This window comes from Balaenoptera borealis (assembly GCF_965194805.1).
Source record: "Balaenoptera borealis genome assembly, chromosome: 19".
In the NCBI taxonomy this organism is placed as follows: domain Eukaryota; kingdom Metazoa; phylum Chordata; class Mammalia; order Artiodactyla; family Balaenopteridae; genus Balaenoptera; species Balaenoptera borealis.
In genome coordinates, this window is record NC_138878.1 from 13,517,387 (window position 1) to 13,545,068 (window position 27,682).

Genomic DNA, 27,682 nt, shown 5'->3' on the forward strand with positions numbered 1-27,682 from the left:
TGTTTGAATCCTCGGATGTAGAACCTAGGGATAAGGAGAGCCAACTGTACTTAGTGTCTATGATTAAATAACAGGCCATCATGACAAGTCTGTAACTTCCTGAAGCACTCTTTATTTAGTTATTTTTGGACATTTTATAATTTCTTTTCTCTTTGGAATATTTTGTAAATGGTAACTAAAACCCATTTTTAACAAACACCTATGAACACATCAGTTTTAAAAATAAGGAAGCAAAAAAATTATTGCCCAAACTCTGAGGTCACTGACATTGCTTTTGGAGAAAGGTATAACAACCACCGAATGCTTGCCACCTCCCAGCCCCTTTCAGAGAAAAATGTCTGTGGTTCCTATGCATTGGGGGGGTCATGGTTTTTTAAAATAATTTTTATTCAATTTATTTATAAATTGAATTAATGATTTGTAATTAACTAATTAATTTATATTAATTTATTTAATAACTTGGGTGACTGAGTTTTTTAAGTTTAAGTTTTTTGGCTGTGTTGGGTTTTTGTTGCTGCGCGTGCGCAGGCTTCCTCTAGTTGCGGCGAGCAGGGGCTACTCTTCGTTGCAGTGCGCGGGCTTCTCACTGCGGTGGCTTCTCTTGTTGCGGAGCACGGGCTCTAGGTGTGTGGGCTCAGCAGTTGTGGCACACAGGCTCAGTAGTTGTGGCTCGCGGGCTCTAGAGTGCAGGCTCAGTAGTTGTGGTGCACGGGCTTAGTTGCTCCGTGGCATGTGGGACCTTCCCGGACCAGGGCTTGAACCCGTGTCCCCTGCGTTGGCAGGCGGACTCCCAACCACTGCGCCACCAGGGAAGCCCTAAGTTTAATTGAATAAAAAATTCACCTAAACTGAGTCACTTTGCTATAGAGCAGAGATTGGCACAACATTGTAAATCCACTACACTTCAATTAAAAAATATATATATTTTTAAAATTCGCCTATCGGGACTTCCCTGGTGGCGCAGTGGTTAAGAATCCACCTACCAATGCAGGGAACACAGGTTCGAGCCCTGGTCTGGGAAGATCCCACGTGCAGCGGAGCAACTAATCCCATGCGCCGCAGAGCAACTAATCTCATGCGCCTAGAGCCTGTGCTCCACAACAAGAGAAGTCACCGCAATGAGAAGACTGCGTACCACAATGAAGAGTAGCCCCCGCTCACTACAACTAGAGAAAGCCCGCGCGCAGCAACAAAGACGCAACGCAGCCAAAACTAAGTAAATAAAAATAAAATTTTAAAATAAAAAAATAAAAATTCACCTATTGTTTTACACTCACAACAATCATGTAAAGTAGCTCAGAGTAGTTGTGTGATTTGCCCAAGTACACACAGCTAGTAAGAAGATATAATTTTTCATGATAACTTGTTTCTTTTTTTCTTGAGGGGGAAACTTCTTTTCCCGTACCCCAACTAAACGCCAATACATATGTGTCCTCCCATAAAACGAGTTATTACATCTACGTAGTACCTCTAGTTACTACCTCCTGCAAGAAGGGTGAAGATGTTGAATAAGACAGAGGCCAAAAAAAATGTTTTCTCCCTAAATCCAGTGGAGTGAGCAGGAAGGTGGAATCCAGAAATCTCTTCCAGGTTTTCTCCTCTTTTTGCAGCAGAGGTAAGAGCAAGGTTTCACATTGTGTCCATTTTGGCTGTCATTGTCCTGCGATTTCCCTATCAACCTCATCTACTTCTGGGGTCCCTTTTCTTTTTCCACTTTGCCCTAAGGTAGTTAACCTATTCCGCTGCCTTCAAGGGGTCTACATTCCAGGATCGCCTCCCAGTGGTGGGAGAGAATGCTTCCTCCTTTGCTTTTCCGGGCCCCGCCCATTCAGGCAGAGTCTCCCCACCCCTTGAGTATCTCAGGGCTAAAGCTGCTAATATCAAGTCTCTCTGGGAGCGATGCTTTCTTAACCCTGTCTTGGAAGGTGGGTAATTTTTTGCTAGGGAAAGAAGGCAGTGGAATTTGCTCTGAGTAGGGATGGTTATGCAAGATGCAAGGAGGAGGAGGAAGCTGAGAGGAGAGCTGGTGAGTCAGAGGACAAAAGCTGCACAACTTGGCTAGCAGTGAGCCTTTAGAGCAGTGGGGAAGCCTAAGCCATTAACAAGGTAAGGAGAGAATTTTCTCTACACCTCCAAAGCAGGGCCATTATTCCCAGGTTCTTGGAGCGGAGTATCAGATAACCTGGGGCAACTAAGCTGGGAATTTTCTGGGCGATGGCGGAGGGGAGGTGTTGGTGGGGGGTTGAATCAGAATCACCAGGATAATCTTCCCCGAAAAGCACAAGCTGCCTGCCAGCAGCTCCTCTCTCCCCACCCAGCTCTATCCCTAAAAGAGTAAGAAAGAGCCTAGAATGTGAGTAGGGCTATTCCGATGTATATTTTTGTAGCTAGTCCCCGTGATGTGTTTTACTCATTCAGATGCTGGCTTCAGACCTCAGTCTCTGTACTTCTTGCAGCTTCTCCTCTGCTCAGGTGTTGGGGAGTGGGGACCGGAGGTGCTGGGAGCTACAGATTTCCTCTAGCTCAGGTAAGATTTAGTGTGATAACTGAATTCTCAGACCTGGGACCCAAAAGATCCCGGTCTGATCAGGCAGGGCTATTTCTATCGTTGAGTCAATTAATTAAAGTTCACTTATTCTGAAACACAGAGGTGTGGCTCACCACTGCTCTATATATTTAATCGGACTGTTGTCATTACTGTGGCTAAAAGGGCTTGCAAAGTTGTGGAGCGCTGTTCAGATGTAAAATAAGATTAAATTATGAGACCCGTGAGTCAGCCATGGTAGAAGAGACTTCTATCTTGTCAGGCTGTGGATAAGTCTGGAACTTCTAATTGGAAGTTAAATACTTTTATATGTGCAAAATAAAAAAATATCTTGTCCTGCTTTCCTTACCCAGGTCAATGAGGCCACCTCAGATAGTAAAAAACACGCTACGAATGTTTGTTCATTCAGTCATTCATTCAATAGATGTTTCTTGAGCCCCTACTAGACGCCAGGCACTGTCGTTGTTACTAGAGACACAGAAATTGCGAAGACCCTTCAGTCTAGTTAGAGCTTGTTATTGTATGGATACCCTTTGCCCAGGTGCTTATCTCACAGGTTTCCAGGTTCTGCAGCTATGTGTATGGATGCAGGTCTCCCCGATCCAGCTCTCCTCTCTCTCTGTGCAAATGTCTTCTGCCATCTCTAATTTCTGGTTTTGGGGGCATAATCTCACTGGGAAATATAAATTAGAAATTTGTCAGCGGCTGGAATCCAGGGCTCTTAAATTGATGTATGTTTGGTTTTTCCTCAGAATTCATCATTTTGCTTCTAACAGGCTACACGATATGGACTTGGGGGTCATCTATAATTCAGCCCTCTGTAGTCAGGCTGCTGGGTGAGGTCACCCATCCTGGTGCCTCAGAGTCCCTGTGCCTGAAGTAGGTGCTATGTCACTACCACCCTTTGGTGATGTTTTTCAAGGCAGCAGTGGATGAGGGGGAGAGCTGAGGGGGAGAAACGAGAGACAGAAGAGAGAAGCCACTTACTATGAAGACCAGGCTAGCGCACTCAGGATCAGATAACAGGGAGGGCAGGTTCAAGCGTGCCATCAAACAGCCATAACGGAACACTCGGGAAGGTGGGCTAGGGACTCTGAGATGGAAGTCACGTCACAGGCTGCTCACAAATGCTTCCTGACCCCAAGGACTACAGAGGAAGTTAATATAGGACAGCTGAGGAGAGGTGATGGTTAGAATAGAGGAAACTGCCATGAAAAGCCTTGAGTTTCCTTCTCTTCCTGGAGCCATCTCTACCACTGATTCCAGTGACTGCAGAGATAAGCTTTCCCTGAGACACACCCTAAAGTGTCCCCTGACTGTTCTCATCAGCCCCGTCATGGGTTGCTTAGATCCAGGTTGTGTCTAGATGCCAGCGACAAGAGATGGGACTCACTTTACAAAAGCATACTTTCCTTCTGGCCAGGGAAATTGCTCGTGGAAAGAAAAAGCAGAGAAAGCAGTCGGAGGGTTTCCTTGGGAATTCCTGAGAACCGTGGTCAATTAAAGCCTGAGGACAACTGGGGATGAGTTCAAAGGCCAGACTCCAGCTCTGGGAGAGAATGGGCATGAGGTCAGGAGCTACTGGCAGGCAAAGAGGGCTCAGAGCATGCTAGCCTTCTCAAACACTGAGCTGGCCCAGGGCCAGACAGGGGGAGGGAGGACGTACTTTTGAAAGGTCTACGTTGCTAGTCCCTAGGAAATGTTAGCTTTTTCCTGAGCCGATTATAGGCCCTGCATATAAAATTCTATCCTTATAATTGTACACAGGTAAAGTTCTTTCCTCTCTCTTTTGCTCCATTATTTCCTATCTTTGTTCCAAACTTTTCCTCATACTCATACTGCCTTTGGGAGAAGATCTCTTGCTAGTCATTTCCTCAATACTTGGGGGGCTGGGGGGTGGGTATTCTTGAGCCTTTGTCAAAAATGGCTTAGTTTCTAATCATTTCCTCTTGGGCTCAAGTTTAAAAGAATAGGAACATATCTTAGCTGGCCCCATTCTAACCTTCAGGGCCAAGACAAGGATTACCATTCATCGACATTTTCCTGGCATATAGCAAAGTGGGGTTTTTTCTGGCACCTAGAAGAGATGATCCTCACTGGATCTTTTGGCACATGTGGAGGAAATGCATTGTTGTAATGAATGAAAGAGAGGGGTTTCTGGGCCATTGTCACTCAAGGTTTGGTTGAGGTCATTACACACTTCCTAGAAGGTTCAGGGGACTTCCAAGGGAAGCCCATAGGCTGGCAAAGCATGCTCTACCTCTTCAGGAAGCAAGCTATAAACTCCAAGAGTCACATCTGTGACTGCCCAATTCCTCCTCTAAAATTTACTCTCTAGAACCTCTGGACTTCTAGACACACAGAATGGTTTATGACCAGTATGAAGGCTGTCTGGACAACAGATACCAAAGGTACACATACCCATACTCTTTGATTCAGCAATCCCACTTCTGGGGAGTAAGCTTACATACTTATATAATGATGTATGAACATAAAGGTCATTATTGACATTTTTGAAATGGCAAAAGACTGGAAACAGCCCAAAAGCTCATCAGTGTGGACACTGGTTAAATAAATTGTGGTACATCTATACAATAAAATTCTACACAGTGGTAAAAAGGAATGAGGAAACGCTTTATGTACTCCCATGGAAAGCTCTCCAAGGCATATTGTTAAGTTAACAAAGCAAGTTGCAGCACAGTGTGATAACGTGCAACTTCTTGTGTTATAAAAAGGGGAAAAATTAAGAATACATATACATTTGAATTTTCTTGTGTACCCATAAAGCAACTGAAAGGACACATTAAAAAATGAACCCAGTTGCTATTTGGGGGCAAGTTGGGAAATGGGCAGATGGAGGACAGGTGTTGGAAGTATATATTTCACTGTATAGTGATGATAAAACACCAGCTCGTAGATAAATACTAGCTGTCAGTAAATAGAGAAGAGATTATTGATTCAGGAGCTGGTAAAATTCTTAGGTGTTCTTTCCCCTAGAAAAATTCTATGACTCTTTCAAAAAGTATGTCATTACGCCTGTTTACAAATAGCTCTAGAAATTTTCTAATTTATGACTATAGGTCTCCTCCAGAGACATAACTGTTGTCATAGGATTTCCCCTCACCTAATATTCAATATGTTAAAGACCTGGAGTGTGACAGGCTAGGCTACAGGCTGGCAAGCACTGTCCTTATTCCCTTCCTGCATGTGGAATCTTAGGAAGCCTTCTTTTAAATTCTGAGTCTGATTTAATGTCCATGATAATGATACTCTTAAAAGCAACATGAACCATGTGACTATTAGCTATTCAAAACTTCAAAAAAAAATTGGTGATGAGACCTATCAACAGGAAAATAGCATATCTTAAACCCAGCTGCAATTACTGTCTAGAAACATATTTTCTCTTCTTTATTAAAGCTTGAAGGAAGAATTTCTTGAGTATAGAGTGATATGCAAATTAGCACCTTGCTACTGTTAACATTTTACACTATGTGAAGTATCTATTATATCTCTCAATAGTTATTTATGCCAGGAAGTCACCCAAAATGATCCAGAGTCATCTCAACCCATAAAGAGAGTTAAGAGCTCCCCTGGAGTAATATTCTAGCATGGCACTGGGAACAGTGGTCTTTTCACACAAAGCCCTGGTGTGAAGGGAGTAAGTTCAGCGTTGCCACCAGTCTGTTTGAGCCTTAGTGTAAATTACAAAGTGAAATTCCTTTCTCTAGATATTTAACATCTAAGAACTGGAAAACCATCCTAATGTACTTATCCTACTGAACCAAGATACTTAACTGTCACCTACCAGACATTTTGTTAAATAATAAATATCTTAAATTCTTGATGAAGTGGCATTCCCTAGGGTTGGGCAGTACACAACATGCCCAACTGTACTGAGCAACCCTGAGTAAGTTGTGTCAAGTGGTCTAACATTACCCCAAGCAGCAGCACAGTGGCTAACAGGCCACAGCATCACTATTGCAGCTCTTAGGTTGGCTTGCCACAGTTTCATACAGTTGGCTGCTAAGGCAACAACGATTCAACCCAAATAGATTCAGATAGTTTATTACATACACAGACATGAGGACAGCATTGGGTCAGCTCCTCATGTCCCTAGTCCCACAGGATGAGACCAAATCAGAGGGGATCAGATGATAGGTGCCACGGGCACTTTGCCACTGAGGAGACAACTCCAAACCAAAGCCAAGCAGTTTTATAGTCTGCAGCCATATCCTTCAGGGTATTGAAAGTCCTGTGCTTAACTGAGATGAAGGAGGGTAGTGAGAAATGGCCTTGGCACTATCCCTCAAGATGGGGGTGGGTGGGCGGGCCTCAAGGCAGTTCCTCACAAGTCAGCTTATCTCCCGTAGTTTCTGAAGGAATCATGGGGCATTCAACCAAAACTTGGGTCAGACTGTGGTTAAGCTTTGCCTACATGGCCTGTGTGAAGACATTTGTGTCACCAGGGTGAACCTGTTTCCCTATATTCATGAAATATGGCTGAGTTCACACATTTCTGTAGCTCCATGGACAAGAAGGACCAGGAGGGAGGAAGTAAAGAGCCTAAAAAGAAAGGGCTTACAAAGAAATAGAGCTTATGGACACACTAACTGCAAGGGACAGGAATTAATCTGGAGAAGGATTTGTGCAATGCATTGCAAGAAGGCTCCAGCATTCTATATTGCCCCTTGGTGCGGGTCAGGGAGAAAGTAGCTTTGGCTAGAAAGGGGATGGAAGTCAGATACCAAAACATTAGCCTAACATAGCCCCTCTGCTTGTTCCTTGAAGGTCTTCTACTTCAGCATGATACTGCCCAAAAAAATGAAGCTACTACTGTTCCTGGCTTCCCAGATGGCTGTCTTTGTTCTATTCATCCTTCTGTACTCCCACAACTTCAACTCCCTGCAGATGAAGGAAGAACCCAAGCCCACGTACATGCACGTGCTCATCCTGTCTTCGTGGCGCTCTGGCTCTTCTTTCGTAGGGCAGCTTTTTGGACAGCACCCAGATGTCTTCTACCTGAAGGAGCCTGCCTGGCACGTCTGGATGACCTTCACACAAAGTACTGCCCAGAGGTTGCATACGGCAGTGCGGGATCTCATACGGGCCATCTTTCTGTGTGACATGAGCGTCTTTGATGCCTACATGAAACCTGGCCCCCGAAAACAGTCCAGCCTCTTCCAGTGGGAAGGCAGCCGGGCCCTGTGTTCTCCACCTGCCTGCAACATCTTCCCACGAGATCAGATCATACCCCAGGCTCACTGTAAGCTTCTGTGCAATCAAGAGCCCTTTGAGGTGGTGGAGAAGGCCTGCCGCACTTACAGCCACGTGGTGCTCAAGGAGGTACGTTTCTTCAACCTGCAGGTGCTCTACCCGCTGCTGAGAGACCCTTCCCTCAATCTGCACATTGTGCATCTGGTCCGGGACCCCCGGGCGGTGTTCCGTTCCCGAGAACACACCACGAGTGAACTCATGATTGACAGCCAAATTGTGATGCGGCAGCATCTGCAGAAACTCAAAAAGGAGGATCAACCCTACTATGCAATGCAAGTCATCTGCCAAAGCCAGCTGGAGATCTACAAGGCTGTGCAGTCCTTGCCCAAAGCCCTGAGGCAGCGCTACTTGCTCGTGCGCTATGAGGACTTGGTCCGGGACCCCCTGGCCCAGACTGCCCGAATGTATAAATATGCAGGGTTGAAATTCTTGCCCCAGCTCCAGACCTGGGTGCACAACATCACTCGAGGCAAGGGCATGGGTGAGCATGCCTTCTACACAAATGCCAGGAATGCCCTCAATGTCTCTCAGGCCTGGCGCTGGTCCTTGCCTTATGAAAAGGTTTCTCGGCTTCAGAAAGTCTGCAGGAATACCATGAATTTGCTGGGCTACCACCTTGTCACATCTGAGCAAGAGCAGAAAAACCTGTCGCTGAATCTTCTGTCTACCTGGAGCCCCTATGAGCAAGTCTACCAAGAGGGTTGAGGAGGCTCTGTCTCCACCTGGCACCAGCTTCAGCCACGTTAACTGATGGCAGCTTCTGAGCCTTGACCGTGTGTGTCAGTGTATGCGTGAGTATGAGTTGTGCCCAAACATGTTCAAGTCAAGAAAGCTTTGCGTCTCTGCTCATATCTAGAGAAGAGACTTAGGAACCTTATGTGAGGGGCACACTCCACCAACAAAACAGAAGTAATGTCTTTATTCTCTTCTTGGCCTTCTTACCTATGTATATCTCAGAGACTTTGTGGCCTGGGTCCTATGTGGCACCATGCAGTATCACTGGAGTAAATCCATAAACTCTTCTGTCCACATCTTGCCCAGTGGGAAAGGAGAGAGACAGGAAAAACCAGGGAAATGGGTCTCCCACCAAACAGCCCACCAGCACATTCACCAGGGATGTGAACTCTGAGCCCTCAGAGCTCCCAGTGGATTCAAAAAGAGAATGGGCAACAGGGCTGGACGCTCACCTGTGAGCCTGGCCATCACAGCTATCGATCACCACAAATATGGAATAAAATCTCTGCACAACAGAGGAAGCTTTTAAGTTCACGGGATGGCTGGGCCCAATTTGGACATCAGTTCCCCTCAGTGTTTTCCTATTTTAACCTGTTAAGCTGCCATCTGTTAACACTAAAATTCCAAAATAAGATTCTGTTTGGAGTGTACCTTTTTATGCTTTCTAATTACTTAGTAGTAAATGCTCATTCTTATGGGATCCTAACTAAGAGCCTAAACATCTTTACAGATTCTTTTGACTGGAATATTTTATTTTTTAATTTTTAAAAAGTTTTTATTGAAATATAGTTGATTCACAATGTTGTGTTGGTTTCAGGTGTATTGCAAAGTGATTCAGTTATACATATATATATATATTCTCATCTTTATAGATTTTTAAAAAATACTTGTTATTATCTATCACCCACACAAAGCAAAAACTGTTAAGACAGTGTTTGGTTCAGATGATGGACTAAGTCTAAACTGATCAATACTTATCGATACACTGCCCTCTTAAGAATTTGTAGAAAGTAGACAGCTAGCAGCTAAGCCCTTTCTTGTGTGCGGCGTAAGCTATAATAATACCAGGTGTATCACTCTAGGTTCTGGAGTTCTTTTCATCTCATACCTCAGCCAGACGACCTTGGTTATAATACGATTGGTGCTCTTCAGCTCTTCCTGGTCACCGCCCCTAACAAGAAAAGTTGTTTCCCCCAATCTTTGCAGGATTCCCCAGATCTAGTTTGTGTATCAGAATCACCTGTTAAAGATGTGTTTTGCCATGCCCTACCTCAGATCTGCTGGAAATGGAATCTCCCAGGAGAGGCTGGGATTCTGCATGTTTATCACTTGACTCTGTGTAACTCTTCCACAGCCAGCCTGACAATGGTACACCCTGCCCTGGGCAGCAGCACTCTTTGCCTTCTTGCTCCAAGGCAGGTGACTTTTCAGCACATGCCAAGTATCTAAGCACTTACTCCTGACACAGGTGCTGTCCTCAGGTTGGAAGGAATAGGAAGGTCTATGTATGTCTGGAACTCCGTGAACCTCTGGGTCCTGACCTTCCAAACATTTCGCTTTATTCAATTCTGAGAGATACCATTATTTCATCTTTCCTTTTGTTCCCACGCCCACTTTTGACATGGTCCTCACTTCACAAAGCTCCCTTGATGTCAGATGGGAATTCTCCCACTCCATTCCGCTGAGTAGCTCTTGGGCTGCACCACCACCTGAGATGCTTGAGTAGGCACCTTTGCCAGCTGGGTCTTTGATGTTAATTTATATGGGCTTTAAAGGAGTGAATTTATTCTAATACCTAAACCCAAGCCACTCTAGACCCTCCTCGAGAGCCTAGAATCTCCCAGGCAAATGCTTCTTGCCTCTCCAAACCTTCCAAAACTATGAAAATTTCCCCAACGTTGAAAATAAGGCCAGGGCAGTAGGTAAGGGTGCAAACAGAGTGAAGAGGGCCAGTGAGGGGGAGAGACAGTGATAGACTCGACCATCTCTGATTTCCCCTCTGAAATTTCAGCCTCTACCTGAATTGTCTTAAAGTTAGCAACTTCCTTAGGAACCATCTCTGTGGGATGCTGGAATACAGAGCTGCTTGCTTTTCCATCTCCAAAAGAGTCACCCATCCCAAGACAAGGGAAGAGACTAGCCACATGGAAATCTCAGGATCTTATTTAAGATCTACTTTAAAACAGCTTTAAATTTCCTATATTCCAAGTCCTAAGTCAGATGAGGTCCAGACAGCTAGTAGCCATCCTCTTGAAAGACAGCCTATACACTACCTTATATAGGAGCCACTGGTAGCTGTTTAGACTTAAGTAACTTAAAATTAAAATAAAATTCAGTTCTTCAGTTGCACTAGCCATCTTTCAAGTACTCAGTAGCAACGTGTGGCTAGTGGCTACTGTACTAGACAGCACAGATATAAATCATTTCCACCACTGCAAACGTTCTATTGGACAGCTCTGGTCTAAATTAATTTCTATTTGTTTGTAGCATCTTATCCTTAACCTCAAATTGCACCCTGCCCAAAAAAGTTTAGAGAATATATAACAGTACTATAATGGCACTTTTATATAACATAAGACTGTGCAGTATAAAGTCATGCTATATAACCTCTAAAACTCTGACCTAGTCGCGCTTCCTCAGGCAGCAGCCATGGTGGGACAAGAGGATCCCGTGCAGCGGGAGATTTACCAGGACTGGGCGAGCCGGGAGTACACTGACGTCATCACCAGCAGCATCAAGAAAATCGCAGCCTTTCTCAACTCGTTTGATGTGTCTTGTCGTTCAAGACGCGCAACACTAAACGAGAAATTGACAGCTCTTGAACAGAGAGCTGTTCAAGAAGCGAGGGTGACAAACGGTGAGACCCTCACCTACAACTGTGCCATGCTGCTGCTGGGAAGCTGCTTTTACAGAACGAAAAGGCCTCGTGGGAAAGGCCCCAGCAGTCTTCAGCTCCTTCCTCTCTCCTTAAAGAACAACAGGGCTTATTCTTGTTTTTCTTTTTTTCAAGAATGTGGCCTTTGGGCTCTGCCATGTACACCCAGCGGTGTGATGTGGCGTGTGGGGAGGAGTCCAGGGGAACGCTCAGAAACAGCATTAGGCACTTTACCTCTTCAGTGACACTTTGTACAACTACTTGTCAACACATTTGAGGCGCTAAGAGCCAAAAGCCTGGGACTCTGTCTGGGTCCTCCCCACCTCTCTCTCTCTCTCTCTCTGTCTCTCAGCCTTTTGTTACAGCTCTCATGGCCTCTGCTTTGCTTCTATAAATAGTCTGTCTCCTCCCCAACTTTGGCCAGGGGTGGGAAGCAGTCCTGGCTGACGAGCCCCGGTGAAGTGGCTGCCAGAGAATGTTGTTGCTAACCCACCAGTTTCTTGTCCTTTTGGGAGGGTCAAGGCCAGGCCTCCACTTGGCTTGAAAAGAGACATTTTCAGAGTTCTCTTCCTGTCACTTGGGGTGTCTTAACCTTTCATATTTCCCTAATAAACTCCTCAACTTTAAAATAAATAAATAAATAAATAAAACTCTGACCCACTGCTGAGTGAGATTTAGAGAGCAATGGAACACCTCCTATTGAAGTGTTCAGGTGGTTGGCACCAGAGTTCAAGGATGCGAGTGGCAGTACATTCAGTTATGAGACATGGGGAATTCGGGGAGCTGAGGACCCATGATGAGTATAGCGGACTGTGTCCTGCACAACAGCCTTTCCACTTTGGAGACATCTGTTCCAGCCCCCAACCCCCAACCCCCAAACTAGGAAGGCATTTGTTTGCCTCCCAAGCCTATTGAGCTGCATGGGATCTAAGGATGAGTTTGAACATAGATGAGGGATGAATTTGATCTAAATTTCTCAGGGCTAGTAATTAGGTTTGGGGAATGAGCTCTTTCATGTCTAGAGAAAACATAATGGCCTGAAATGCCTAATTGGGGGCTTCCCCAATGCAGGGGACACGGGTTCGAGCCCTGGTCCGGGAAGATCCCACATGCCGCAGAGCAACTAAGCCCGTGCGCCACAACTACTGAGACTGTGCTCTAGAGCCCACGAGCCACCACTACTGAGCCTGTGTGCCACAACTACTGAAGCCCACGCGCCTAGAGCCTGTGCTCTGCAACAAGAGAAGCCACCATGATGAGAAGCCTGCGCACCACAACGAAGAGTAGCCCCTGTTCGCCACAACTAGAGAAAGCCCGTGCACAGCAACGAAGACCCAACACAGCCAAAAATAAATAAATTAAAATAAATTAAAAAAGAACGTGGGCTCTAGAACTGGGTTGCCTGGGTGACTTTGCTATCACCAGCTCGGTGACCTCAGCAAGTCCCTTAACATCTCATGTCTCAGTTCCCTTACCTGTAGGGTGGGTAGAATAATAGTAGTACCAACTCCTTGGAGTTGCCAGGAGAACTAATGAGTTAATATACGGAACATGCTTAGAAAGCATCTGCTGCTCGCTATTGTTAGCTGTGAATATCTTGGTAACAACACTGGTCTCGGCTCTCAAGGACTGTCTTCCATAATTTCTGGTAACATCCTTATTAAGGTGATGTTTAATAGCAGATCACAAACCCTTTATGGCATTTCTGCTCATAATGATACCATTAGGAGATTGATAATTTTCTGATATTCTAGTTTCTCAATATCTGTAGTTCTCAACCAGAGGTGACTTTGCCCTGCAGTGGACATTTGGCAACGCCTAGAGACATTCTTGGTTGTCACGCTTTGGGAGGGGGGTGTCTCTGGAATCTACTGGGGAGGGGCCTGGAGTGCTGTCAAACCTACAATGTACAGGAAAGCCCTCCCTTAACTAATATATGATTAATATATGAAGGACAAAGAGCTAATGATTCCAATAAATTTCTCTTCCATCTTCATTCAATTACATTCAATCTCACTCAAATGAGATTGAAAGCGTCTTGACTGGGGAGATGTCATAACCTGGGCTCTTTTGATACCCACTCAAGTCATCTCAAAGGGAGAAGTGGAGGAGACACTATAAGAATACAGAACAGCACCACAGAAGCCTGATGAGAGGAAGTGAGTGCGGCCAGGCTTCCCGGTCACTCACTGGCCAATCTATGCCTTAACCGGTCTTTGCTTGCGCCCACCCTAATTCAGTTAGCTGTAGCTTGAAGAGAAGAGTTTAAAGGGGCAAAACATGGTCATTTAGGGCCTTGGGGAAGACGGGCAGACAAATGAAGCCATGAGCAGACACTGTGCTAGACAAATGAGTTGTCTAACATGTCTGAGAACAGAAGAATCATTGACAAACGTCAAAAAGTTCCATGGGCACCACAGAGTTTACATCACAGTTCCTCAACCTTTTTTTTATTATCACCCCCTCACCCTCAACAAGCCTTTTTAGACATTTTTTCCCTAATTGCACCTCTGCCATGAAATGTTAATACCGCAAATACACTGCATGTCTGTTTTTGTATGGTGGCCCTTTGGAGGGTCACAAACCACCATAATATCTACTCTTTTTTTTGGTCTCCCCAAAACTGCTTTTCACCCCCTTGGTAATTTTCACCTCCATTGGGAATGCATGCTTTAGACTACTGTCCCCAGTATTTTTTAAACTCCTTTCCCACCCAGCTCCTGTCTTTTTTTCCTCAACATGTCTTTTCATTTGTCATCTCCCCAAATTATGTTCCTTGCTCTCACCAATGATAGCTGTACCTTGCTCATCAATAATTGAATGTGATTATGTAAAATAACACATATAAGTGTAATCTGTAAACTGTAAAGACCATGAAAACGCTGGTTATTATTAGTAGTAAAATAATAATACAAGTAACTCTTGACTGCTGTCCTCCCTGCCAGCCCTAATCCTAACCATATGGCATGGTCCAGCTTTCCTTGCCAATTTTCACATTGGCTTCTTATGATTCTGGATGAACAATAAGGAAGCTAGTTTATGGTTTGTTTGTTTTTTAAGTTTATGACAAGAGTTGATAACAAATGGAATAGGAACATAAAATAGGTTCATAAAGAATGAGGTACGTTTCAGAAAAAGTTAGCCATTGCTCTACCCTAAATCAATGTGGACTTAAATGGCTAACTGCAGATAATTTAAACATGTTGAATGAAAAGAAATAAAGGCTCCTATTATTTTATGTAGTGGTAAGGTGAATGATTATCTGATCCATCATAAACCAAACTATGAGACCTTAGCAGATGCAACACACACACACACACACACACAGGCCATTCTAGATGCAAATAAGCTTTAAAAAGTTGACTACACTAAATTTAACTGGGTTTTCAAATGTGAGACCCTCAGAACTTCAAATATGTTTATGTGCATATTAAGAAGGGATTAGAGTATATAGCAGTTCTCCCAAACTTCTTTGACCAAGGATGTTTTCATCCTGTTAACATCTGTCAGTAGAATGTTTTGAGAAAGAGCAGTTGGAGAAATCCTGAATTGTCTTCAGCACTCATAACCCTGGACGTTCCCAACACTCTGGCTTCTCCTTGCCTTCTCCCAAGCCCAAGCAGGCAAATTCTGAATGGAGAAAATCACATGAGGGCAGCTTAGTTCACAGGCAGTTATAATCACCTCCATCAATTTATGATCACTTCAACACTCACCTGCAACCCTTTCCCCCCTCTCCATAAGAACTTTCAGGTTTAGAAAGCCTTTCAAGATCTGTCCCTTGCATCCTTCTCTAAGAACTCCCTCTTAGACTACTTCCCCCATCTCAAATGTGAAGTTCTACCAATGTACCACATCTGGATCTTAGATCATGCTGCTTCTCCCACCTGGAATACCCTGTTCTGTCCCACCTTCAACTTCTCTGGCTCATTTTTTTGATCCCTCAGTTCTCAACTAAAACATATCCTCTGGAAGTTTTTTCTGGCTTGATCCTTAAGCCTCTGTTGAATGCCACTTTTACATGCTTTCTATTATAGCATTTATCACATTGTAATAAAACTGCCCAATTTATGTGTTCTTCGAGCTCTTTGAGGGCAGAGTCTACCTTATTCACTGTGGTATAACCAATGCCTAGCACAGTTCCTAGCATCTAGTAGGCACACAATAAATATTTGTTTAATAAATGAAAGCTTGATCTCAGCCTCATTTTATGTAAAGGGATCAGTCTTTATGTAATACTTTTTAAAAGGCCAATCACAGAAACACAGTGACATATTTAAAGATTCAGATAAGAAATAACCAACATTTAAGAGTTTCCTGTCTGAGTGAAATAAGGGAAGTTGAATCTTAAAGCCAACAGCTCTGAAGTGCTGGTCAAGTGGGGTGGCAGGTGGGAGGGTGGATAAAGCAGAGATTCAAAAATTAAGTTGAACTGTATTTCTAATAGTGATACATATTATCATAACAAGAGAAGCTGCAAATTATGCTGGTTGTCTAAAGAGCTGCATGTGTTCACAGGGTGTATGAACCAACCAACTGCTATCTGGAAGCAGTTGGCAAATACTTGCTTAGTGATTGCCCTCCAACTGTTTTTTAGGCAAATCTCCAAGCAGAAAGTTTATGACTTTTTTTATTGCCTCTCCACCCTCATAATGACAACATTTTGTTTAAGGAATGTCTTGGGGGAATAGAGTCACCTTTGATTCTTTCTTTTCTTTCACTTTCCACAATCCTGTCCATCAGCAAATCCTGTTAGCTTGACTTCCAAAATGTACCCTGAATCAGACCATCTCCACTCACCATCTGCACTGCTACAATGTTCATCCAAACCAACCTCAAATCTCACCTGAACTGCTGCAAGAACCTCCTAACAGGCCTCTTCTTGCCCCGCCCTCATAGTTCACCTCCCATTTACCTACCAGAATGACCTATCTAAAGGGTAAATTAGATGCCAATTCTCTGCCTAAAGTCCTCCAGTAAATTATAGCCCAGGTGACTGTAAAAAGGAGAATGGATAAATAAGTTGGTAAATTCATATCATGCAATACTATTCAGTAATAATACTGAATAGTTGATACATGCAACATGGCTGCCTCTCAAAAGCATTAGGCTAAGTGAAAGGAGTTCTACATGAAAGAGTTCTAGTATATGATTTCTTAATATGTACAGCTGTAGACCAGGAAAAAACTAATACACGGTAGAAAAAAATCATAACGGTGGTCGCCTCTGGGGGCGGGGAGGTGATGGTGACTGACGGGGAAGAGATATGGGGAACTTTGTTGGGTGATAGAAATGTTTCATATCCTGACAGGAGCTTGGGTTGCACAGGTGCATGAATCTATCAAAACTCAATGACTGTACACCTAAGATTTATGTACTTCATTGTATGCAAAATTTACCTCAAAAGAAAAAAAAAACTGCAAACAAATATTGAATTCTAGTTAATGATACACATGCGGGAGAATTTAGAAGTTACTGATGTCTGCAACTTACTTTGCATTGCATCCAAAAATACATCAGAGTGAATGATAGATAAATGGACAGATATGATACAACAATTATAACAAAATGTTAATGGTAGAATCTTAGTAAGGAGAATATGGGTATTCACTGTGAAATTCTTCCAACTTTGCTGTTTAGAATTTTTCATACTAAAAAGAGATGGGGAAATAAAACCCCTAAGGTGACCACACTTCTGGAATGGCAGCGTGAGAAGCTCATCTCCCCACTGAAACATTTAACTAGTGAAAATTATTTTTTTTTAAACCAACCATTTAAAATCTCTGGATATTGTCCCAAGAGTATACAGAAAATGGAGAAACATTTATTCAAGAAAGTTTAGTAAATCTTGATAAGAACAGTAAGAGTCTATGGTATTTGAGCCACTGTCTGATTCTATCTCCTCCCAGCTTACTGTGACATAAGTTCTACTTCAAGCAGGGAGGTCAAAGAAAATAGGACTCCCTTTCCCTTCAGCTCCTAGTTTAGGACTATGGTTTCACCCAAGGAAGGGCAAGTGGCCAGCATATCATCCCTCTTTCTGGCAGGGGCCTGGACTGGGACTCCCTTCCAAATCCCAGGTCCCACTCATAGGGTGGAAGCTTTACCTAGTCACAGAAAGCTGAGAATATTGGGTCCCAATTGCCCCCACCCCAGCTCACTCATAGATTCCATGCCAGGAGGGCAAGCCCAAAAGACTAGGGGCTGCCATCCACATCCAATGCCCCACTCGTGGAGCAACACAGGTTTATCACTTCAGAAGAAGTGGACCACAGTCCCTTCCCCTGCCCTACTCTAATGCAGTAGTACAGGCATTCTGTTGGAGGGTGGGAGAGCTCAGACACTTCTCTGGTGGCACAGTGGTTAAGAATCCGCCTGCCAATGCAGGGGACATGGGTTCAATCCCTGGTCCAGGAAGATCCCACATGCCACGGAGCAACTAAGCCCGTGCCCCACAACTACTGAGCCTGCACTCTAGAGCCCGCGAGCCACAACTACTGAGCCCGCATGCCTAGAGCCCGTGCTCCACAACAAGAGAAGCCACTGCAATGAGAAGCCTGCGCACCACAACAAAGAGTAGCCCCTGCTCGCCACAACTAGAGAAAGCCCGTGCACAGCAACGAAGGCCCAGCGCAGCCAAAAATAAATAAATAAATAAATAAATAAATTAAAAAAAAAAAAAAAAGAACAGAGAGCTCAGTAGCTCTCCCTAAGAGGACATACTTTATTAGGAAGACAATGTGGGGAAGTTCATGCATAAGGGTATTGTCAAAAACAATGGAGAGTTTGGTGGCAAACAGTTAAGAGGAGGCTCTTAGCTCCATTAAACTAGCAGCAACAAACAAAATAGTAGCCCAGCTAGAAGTTTAAGAGAGTAAACCAGGGAAAGAGACAGATAAGAAGGGCCCTTCTGAGCTCAGAGCAAGCCTCAAAGACTGTCCCCACAAAGGGGCCTGACTTTAGCTGGATCACACTGTGGAACAATTTTATGCCCCAGACTTTGCCAAAAACAACAGAGCAGTCAGCTAGCAATTACTGGAGGCTAAAGGCTGTGAGTGTTACAGTAGAATCAGATCACCTAGCAGCTTAACAGGGAGACCAGGGAAAGAGAGCACTGCTAAAACTACAATAATCCCTGGTGGTCAGAAGACTGTGCACATAGTCAAAGCTTCACTCTTTGAGGAGCAACATCAGAGACTACACACTGTGGATAAAATAATGATAGATTTCTGTGAACTAGTCCAGGCAAGTCACTGAAAAAATAAATAAGAAAACAAGCCCCAGGTGAGAGAGGGATCAATATCCAGAGTTGCTACAATATATTATTGTAGCAATGTTCCATTTTCAACAAAAAAATTATGAGACATGCAAAGAAACAGGAAAGTGTGACCCATGACAAGAAGAAAAAAAAAAATTAGGCAACAGAAACTGCTTTGGTGGGGGCCTAGATGTTGAACTTAACAAAAACTTCAAAGTCCCTATTGTAAATATGTTCAAAGAACTAAAGGACACCATATTTATAAGGAATGAAAGGAAGGTATGTTGACAACAACTCATCCAACAGAGAATATCAATAAGGGAGTTAGAAAATGTTAAAAAAAAAAAACAACAAATAAAAATGAAGACACAAAATACCAAAACTTATAGGATGGAGCTAAAACAGTGTTCAGAGGGAAATTTTTAGCTATAAATGCCAACGTTAAAAAAAAAAAAAAGAAAGAAAAATCTCAAATCAATAAACTAAATTTCCACCTTAAGTAACAGGGGGGGAAAAAGCAAACAAAACCCAGAGCAAGCAGAAAGAAGAAAACAATAAAAATTAGAGTGGAAATTATCGAAATAGAGAACGGGAGGGGAAAAAAATAAAACCTAATCTCATTCTTTGAAAAGATCAACAAAATTGACAAACTTTTAGCTAGACTGACCAAGAAGAGAGAAGACTAAAATCAGAAATGAAAGAGGGGACATTACTACTGACCTTACAGGAAAAAAAAGAATTATAAGAGAATACCATGAAGAAACATATGCCAACAAATTATATAACAAACGAAATGGACAAAGTCCTAGGAAGACACAAACTACCAGAATCAACTAAAGAAGAAACAGAAAGTCTGGAAAGGCCTATAACAAGTAAAGAGATTGGATTAGTAATTTAAAACTTCCCCCAAAGAAACTCCCAAGCCCAGATGACTTTACTGGTGAATTTCACGAAACACTTAAAGAATTAATATGAATCCTCTCAAACTCTTCCAAAATATAGGAGAGGAGGAAACACTTCTCAATTCGTTCTATGAAGCCAGTGTTACTCTGATACAAAAACCAGAAAGACATGTTACCAAAAAACCCTACATACCATTATCTCTTATGAATATGGACACAAAAGCCTCAACAAATACTAGTCAACTGAATGCAGTAGTATATAAAGAGAATTATACACCATAACCAAGTGGGAATTATCCTAGGAATGCAAGGTTGATTTTACATTGGAAAATCAATTAATTTAATGCACCACATTAATAGAATAAAGGACAAAAACCATTTCATCATCTCAATAGGTGCAAGAAAAAAAAAAAGCATTTGACGAAAATCCAAAAACGTTTCATGATTAAAAATACTCAGTAACCTAAGAATAGAAGGGAACTTCCTTAAACTGAGACAAAGAACATCTATAAAAAACCCACAGCTAATATCACAATGGTGAAGAAATGAATACTTTCCCCCACAAGACCAGGACCAAGACAAGGATGTCCATTCTCACCCTTTTATTCAATAATATATTGGATATTCTATCCAGGGCAATTGAGCAAGAAAGAAATGGCATCCAGATTGAAAAGGAAGAAGTAAAATGATCTTTATTTGCAGATAACATTATCTTATATATAGAAGATCCTAAGGAATCCACTAAAAAAATATTAGAACTAATAAAGGAGTTTAGCAAGGTTGCAGGATACAAGATGAATAAACAAACACCAATTCTACTTCTACATACTAGCAAACAATCCAAAAATGAAATTCAAAAAACAATTTAATTTACAATAGCATCAAAAATAAAGTACTTAGTAATAAATTTAACAAAAGAAGTGTAAAACCTGTATATTGAAAAGTATAAAAAACTGTTGAAAGAAATAAAAAGATCTAAATAAATGGGAAAATATCCTATGTTCATAGATCAGAAGACTTAATACTGTTAAAAGGGTAATACTCCCCAAGCTGATCTACAGATTCAATGTAATCCCTATCAAAATCCCAGGTGGCTTTTTTTGCAGAAACTGACAAGCTGATACTAAAATACTGTGGGAAAAAACAAAGTTCTGATTTCAAAATTCACTACAGAGCTACAGAAATTAAGACAATGTAGGGACTTCCCTGGTGGTGCAGTGGTTAAGAATCCGCCTGCCAATGCAGGGGACATGGGTTCGAGCCCTGGTCCGGGAAGATCTCACGTGCCACGGAGCAAATAAGCCCGTGCACCACAACTACTGAGCCTGTGCTCTAGAGCCCATGAGCCACAACTACTGCAGCCCGTGTGCCTAGAGCCTGTGCTCCGCAACAAAGAGAAGCCACCGCAGTGAGAAGCACACGCACCGCAACAAAGAGTAGCCCCTGCTCACCGCAACTAGAGAAAGCCCGCGCACAGCATTGAAGACCCAACACAGCCGAAAAATAAATAAATAAATTTATAAAAAAAAAAAAAAAAAGACAATGTAGTAGTAGTATGAAGACAAATAGATCAATGGAACAGATCAATCAATCTACGCACAAATGGTCAAATGATCTTTGAAAGGGTGCCAAGACGACTCAATGAGGAAAGAATAGTGTTTTTGTTTTTTAATAAATTTATTTACATTTATTTATTTTTGGCTGCGTTGGGTCTTCGATGCTGTGCGTGGGCTTTCTCTAGTTGTGGCGAGCAGGGGCTACTCTTTGTTGTGGTGCATGTGCTTCTCACTGCGGGGGCTTCTCTTGTTGCAGGGCACGGGCTCTAGGCGGACTTCAGTAGTTGTGGCTTGCGGGCTCTAGAGCGCAGGCTCAGTAGTTGTGGTGCATGGGCTTAGTTGCTCTGCAGCATGTGGGATCTTCCTGGACCAGGGCTCGAACCCACGTCCCCTGCACTGGCAGGCGGATTCTGAATCACTGTGCCAGCAGGGAAGTCCCAGGAAAGAATAGTTTTTTCAACAAATGGTGCTAGGACAATTTGATATCCATATGTAAAAGAATGCAGTTGGACCTCTACCTCACACCATATACAAAAATTAACTATGATCTATTATCATAGGCCTCTTGTGTAAGAGCTAAGACTATAAAACTCTGAGAAGAAAACATAGAAGTAAGTCTTCATGACTCTTGGTTAGGCAGTGGTTTCTAGGGTATGACATTGAAAGCACATGCAACTAAAGAAAAAAGAGATGTCGAACTTAATTAAAATTAAAAACTTTTGTGTTTCAAAGGACACCATCAAGAAACTGAAAAGACAACCTGCAGAATGGGAGAAAATATGTGCAAATCATATATCTGATAAGGAACTTGTATCTGGAATATATGAAGAACTGTTACACTTCAACAATAAAAAGATAAATAACCTAATTTAAAATTTATTTATTTATTTATTTTTGGCTGTGTTGGGTCTTCATTTCTGTGCGAGGGCTTTCTCTAGTTGCAGCAAGCGGGGGCCACTCTTCATCGCGGTGCGCGGGCCTCTCACTATCGCGGCCTCTCTTGTTGGCGGAGCACAGGCTCCAGACGCGCAGGCTCAGTAGTTGTGGCTCACGGGCCTAGTTGCTCCGCGGCATGTGGGATCTTCCCAGACCAGGGCTCGAACCCGTGTCCCCTGCATTGGCAGGCAGATCCTCAACCACTGCGCCACCAGGGAAGCCCAAATAACCTAATTTAAATATATATATGTGTAACTGAATCACTTTGCTGTACATGTGAAACTAACACAACATTGTAAATCAACTATACTTCAATTTAAATAAATAAAAATTATACAGTGCTGTATGTCAATTATATCTTAATAAAACTGTAAAAAAAACAGTAAATAAAAAAACACGGGCTTCCCTGGTGGCGCAGTGGTTGAGAGTCTGCCTGCCAATGCAGGGGACACGAGTTCGAGCCCTGGTCTGGGAAGATCCCACATGCCGCGGAGCTACTGGGCCCGTGAGCCACAACTACTGAGCCTGCGCGTCTGGAGCCTGTGCTCCACAACAAGAGAGGCCGCGATAGTGAGAGGCCCGCGCATTGTGATGAAGAGTGGCCCCCGCTCGCCGCAACTAGAGAAAGCCCTCGCACAGAAACGAAGACCCAACACAGCCATAAAAAAAAAAAAAAAAAAGTACAAATGCACAATAAAAATTATTTAAAAAAAAAAAAAACACAATGAGATACCCACTAAGATTGCTGAAATAAAAAGATAATAAATGTTCGGCAGTTCCTCAAAAGGTTAAACATAGAGTCACCATATAGCAATCTCACTCCTAGTTATGTGCCCAAGAGAAATACAACCATTTACCCACACTTGTATACGAAATCTTGTATGTGAATGTTCATAGCAACATTATTCATAATAGCCAAAAAGTGGAAACAACCCAAATGTTCATCAACTGATGAATGGATAAACACAAGTAGCATATTTATACAGTGTAATACTATTCTGCGTAAAAAGGAATGAAGTACTGATACGTGCTACAACATGGATAAACCTTGCAAACATTATGCTAAGTGAAAAAAGTCAGTCACAGAAGACTATATATTGTATTATTCCATTTACATGAAATGGCCAGAATAGGCATATTCATACAGACAGAAAATATATTAGTAGTTGCCTAGGGCTGGGGGTGAGGGCAGGGTGTGAAGGTAGAAAGTGAATATTAATGGCTACGGGAATTCTTTTGGGGGTGATGAAAATGTTCTAAACTTGATGGTGGTGATGGTTTCACAATTCTGTGAACATATTAAAAACCGTTGAAATTGTACACTTTAAATGGGTGAATTGTATATGAATTATGTCTTTTTTCGCCGTGCAGCTTGCGGGATCCTAGTTCCCTGACCAGGGATTGAACCTGGGCCCTTGGCAGTGAAAGTGCGGAGTCCCAACCACTGGACCGCCAGGGAATTCTCTGAATTATGTCTTAATAAAGCTGTTAAAACAAAAAAAACAGAAACCTCCAGGGGTTTCCAACCCACGTGGCCCTTCTCTCCTCATTCACTCACCTGCATCCATGTTCTCCACTTTCTACCAAATTTCCTGGACTTTGTATGTGTGGTTCCTGCTTAGAACATTCTACCCCAAATTATCTCAAGCTGACATTATTATTAGTCTCGATTCAAATGAATCCTCCTCAGAGACATTTTCCCTGACCATCCCAACTAAAGCAGTCTCTCCCCCTTAAAATGGTCTATTTTATATTCTGTCAAGGAACAAAAAATAAAGTAATTCAGATATTCAGCTGATGCGTGTCAGGTAGCACCTCAAAATTAGCTAACTCCCCGAGCTGAAGCAGAACTGGAGTTTTTATAAGGCAAGAGAAGAAAGGGGTATATGGTTATGGTATTGTCCCAGGCTGCAATTTTCTTTATCTGTAATTGCTGCAAAACACTGCAGTTTAAAAGGGTGGGATATATTGGGGTATTCATGCCTCTTTCTTGTAATTGCTGGTGTAGTGCTATTTTGGTAGCAGTTGAAAGGGTTCTTTTGAGAGCTATCTTTGTAAGCCTTCTCAATCATCTAATGCTAATTAAGTTCATGGGAAGGACTGACAGAAAGGGGAAAAAAAGGAAAGGAAAGGAGAAAGAAAAAAAAAGGAGGTAAAGCCTGAAACAAGGAAAAGCAGGGTCTGTTTCAATTCTTTAGAACATGTCTCAGTATCTGAAATTGTCTTAGTTGTTTGCATGTTTATTTTCTGTCTCCTCTACCACTAGGATGTTTCTGTCTTGTTTGTCCACATAGTAGATGCTTAATATGTGGTGGCTGATTGACCAAATTCCACACCAACATGATAATCTAAGGTGAAAGCATGAGCAAATATTTTGGAACTTTCTAACCACTCCTCTCATTTCTCAGGACTATAATGAACTGTCACCTGGGTGCTTAGAGAATTAAAAATTATTGGGCCACACCTCCACAGACTGGTTCGTCTTTGCTTTAATTATACATCTGCCTGCCTACAGAAACAAATATTTTAAAAGGTAAGGAAAAATCTGTGTGACAGTCTGGGCAGTGCTTCCATTGCCTCGAACTCGACCCTAGGATTGTTGATTATATAGGAGGAACTGGAACAAACCTACTGCAATTTTATGCAGGGGTTTCAAGTCTTTAATTCAAGCTTGCTTCTTCCTAGAAGTAGGAGTGGAGTCATTGTGCTTAGTTACTTCTGCAATTGCTAGAGGTTAGGAACAAAGACTCAAAGAATTTAAGTGCTGGAAGGAACCTCAGGCATTACTTAGCTTCTTTCTTTCTTATCAGATGTTTCTTATCGTCTGTATCCAAAATATCAAGATTTTACCCTCTAAGAACACTTCCCTGCTCAAAGCACTTTCTCAGACCAGCACCACTGGCATTACCTAGAAGTCTGTTTGGAAATGCAGAATTTCAGACCCCATTCCAGAGCTATGTAGTCAGAATTTGTAATTTCACATGACCCCCAGGTAACTGGTGTGCAGTCTGAGAAGTGCCGCAGCATTTCTGGACATGCTGAACCAGTGCCTACTATCTCCAACAGCATGCATTTATCATTAGCACTTACCTGCAAGCTGGACCAAGGGAACAAGGAAAATTCATAGGTGGAAAGTTTTCCCAAATGTCCCCTGCAGAATTCAAAGACCTGTGTATTAGGGAAAGAAAAGAAGAGGCTCAAAGGATAAAACTCAAAAGTAATTACAAAGCTTACTGGTAAAATGGTGATAATTTTTTTGAACTGGGTGATGAATACATTGAGAGTCATTAAACTACTCTCTCTACTTTTGTGTATATTTGAAAGTTTCATAATAAAAATTTTTTTAAATTATATTTTATTCACACTTACCTTTTTTTTTTTTCGGCCACGCCATGTGGCATGAGGGATCTTAGTTCCCCGACCAGGGATCGAACCCTTGCCCTCTGCATTGAGAGTGCAGAGTCTTAACCAATGGACCACCAGGGAAGTCCCCTGAAAGTTTCATAATAAAATATTTTTTTAAAAAGTAGTCTCAAGTTTGGGACTTCCCTGGTGGCACAGTGGGTAAGACTCTGCACTCCCAATGCAGGGGGCCCAGGTTTGATTCCTGGTCAGGGAACTAGGTCCCACATGCATGCCACAACTAAGAGTTCGCATGCCACAACTAAGGAGCCCACATGTTGTAACTAAGACCCAGCGCAACCAAATAAATAAAATTAATTTTTAAAAAAAGTAGTCTCAAATTAGTGATAACTACCAGTCCCACCAAGAGGCACTTGTGGTGAGAAAGTGTAGTCAAGAATGTTGTGTATCTTGGGACTTCCCTAGCAGTCCAGTGGTTAAGCCTTCACCTTCCAATGCAGGGGGTGTGGGTTTGATCCCTGGTCAGGGAGCTAAGATCCCACATGCCTCAGAGCCAAGAAACTAAAACCTAAAACAGAAGCATTATTTTTCTTTAAGAATTTATTTATTTATTTATTTATTTATTTATTTATTTATTTATTTATTTATTTATTTGGCTGTGTTGGGTCTTCGTTGCTGCACGAGGGCTTTCTCTAATTGTGGCAAGCAGGGGTTACTCTTCATTGCAGTACGTGGGCTTCTCACTGTGGTGGCTTCTCTTGCTGCAGACGACGGGCTCTAGGCGCGCAGGCTCAGTAGTTGTGGCTCGTGAGCTCTAGAGCGCAGGCTCAGTAGTTGTGGCGCATGGGCTTAGTTGCTCTGCAGCATGTGGGATCTTCCCAGGACCAGGGCTCGAACCCATGTCCCCTGCATTGGTAGGCGGATTCTTAATCACTGAGCCACCAGGGAAGCCCCTAGAAGCATTACTGTAACAAATTCAATAAAGACTTTAAAAATGGTCCACATCAAAAAATCTTAAAAAAAAAAAAAAAAAAAAGAATGTCGTGCATCTGCCCCAAAGTGAAGGCTGAAGGGGAACGGGGAAGAACTAAGGTTTATGGACCAGACCCCTTGGGTACATTCCTTCATTTAATCCCCCATCACAGCTCTGTTAGGTAACACCACCTTAACCAAGTGATTGAATTTAGCATCACCAATCCTGGGACAAATTGATACTGTGTGCCCCCGGCTGAGTGTATGGGGAAGTACACATCCTCGTTGATGTGGTCCTCTCACCAAAAATGTCTCACCTGAATCTAAAAAGGAGGCAGCAAACGCTGAACAGAGGACATTCTACCAGACAATGGGCCTGGACTCTTCAAAAGTGTTAATATCATGACAGACAAAAGATTTAAAAAGTAAGGTGAAGTGCTTTAAATTAAAGGAGACTAAAGACGTATGACATCTAAACGCAATGGGTGAACTTTGATTGGATCCTAGATTCAAAAAAGAAACACTAAAAAAAGTCATTGTGGGGACTTCCCTGGCAGTCCAGCGGTTAAGACTCCGTGCTTCCAATGCAGGGGGCACAGGTTCGATCCCTGGTCAAGGAACTAAGATCCGGCATGCATGCAGTGTGGGCAAAAAAAAAAAAAAAAGAATCATCTAATACACTGTCCATTTTCCAAGTTTCTAATTGTCCCCACAATGACGTTTTTTAAAAATAAATAAATTTATTTATTTATTTATTTATTTTGGCTGCAATGGGTCTTTGTTGTGGCGGCGTGTGGGCTCTTCGTTGCGGTGCGTGGGCTTCTCTCTCTGGTTGTGGCGCGCGGGCTTAGTTGTGGCATGTGGGATCTTAGTTCCCCGACCAGGGATTGAACCCGGGCCCCTGCGTTGGGAGCACGGAGTCTTAACCACTGCGCCACCACGGAAGTCCCCAAGATGATTCTTTAAAATATATATATATTAAATGTACTGGGTGTGACTAAAACAACAACAACAACCTTATGAGGTAAGTGGTAACCCTCTTTTAAAGACTGGGAAACTTAAGTTCAGAGAGATAAAGGGACTTGCTCAAGAATCCGCAGCTGGTAAATGGCAGCGCCAAAACAGGCCCAGCTCTCCCTGACTCCAAAGCACAAGCTCCTGGCTGGTGGATGCTTCTTCCTCTGCAGCCCAGGAGGCAAGAGAGAGGGCTGTGTCTCCAAGGAGATGGTAAGGGCGGTAAAGACGCACCGTGCATTGTTACGCCAC

General features: G+C 42.8%; 2 protein-coding genes and 1 pseudogene across 9 annotated transcripts in view; 2 read left to right on the forward strand and 1 right to left on the reverse strand.

Moving 5' to 3' along the window:
• LOC309617546 (large ribosomal subunit protein eL31 pseudogene) overlaps window positions 1–27,682 on the reverse strand; it is a 92,467-nt pseudogene that overhangs the window by 46,833 nt on the left and 17,952 nt on the right. The window contains exon 3 of the transcript XR_014249819.1: window positions 25,172–25,249. The product of XR_014249819.1 is annotated as a large ribosomal subunit protein eL31 pseudogene (transcript). The remainder of the gene's footprint in view (window positions 1–25,171; window positions 25,250–27,682) is intronic.
• Window positions 1,186–9,188, forward strand: CHST4 (carbohydrate sulfotransferase 4). 7 transcript variants are annotated; one of them, XM_082369929.1, is made up of 3 exons: window positions 1,187–2,106; window positions 2,419–2,527; window positions 7,334–9,188. In XM_082369929.1, exon 3 carries the CDS (start codon window positions 7,349–7,351, stop codon window positions 8,522–8,524), a length of 1,176 nt encoding a protein of 391 aa, XP_082226055.1. In that variant the 5' UTR covers window positions 1,187–2,106; window positions 2,419–2,527; window positions 7,334–7,348; the 3' UTR covers window positions 8,525–9,188. The 7 variants fall into 7 exon arrangements, with proteins under 7 accessions (XP_082226058.1, XP_082226060.1, XP_082226055.1 ...); XM_082369930.1 differs by having other exon boundaries at window positions 2,457–2,527; XM_082369931.1 differs by having other exon boundaries at window positions 1,187–1,925.
• Window positions 11,189–11,739, forward strand: LOC309617536 (uncharacterized protein). Its single transcript, XM_082370010.1, has one exon. It carries the CDS (start codon window positions 11,204–11,206, stop codon window positions 11,672–11,674), a length of 471 nt encoding a protein of 156 aa, XP_082226136.1. The 5' UTR covers window positions 11,189–11,203; the 3' UTR covers window positions 11,675–11,739.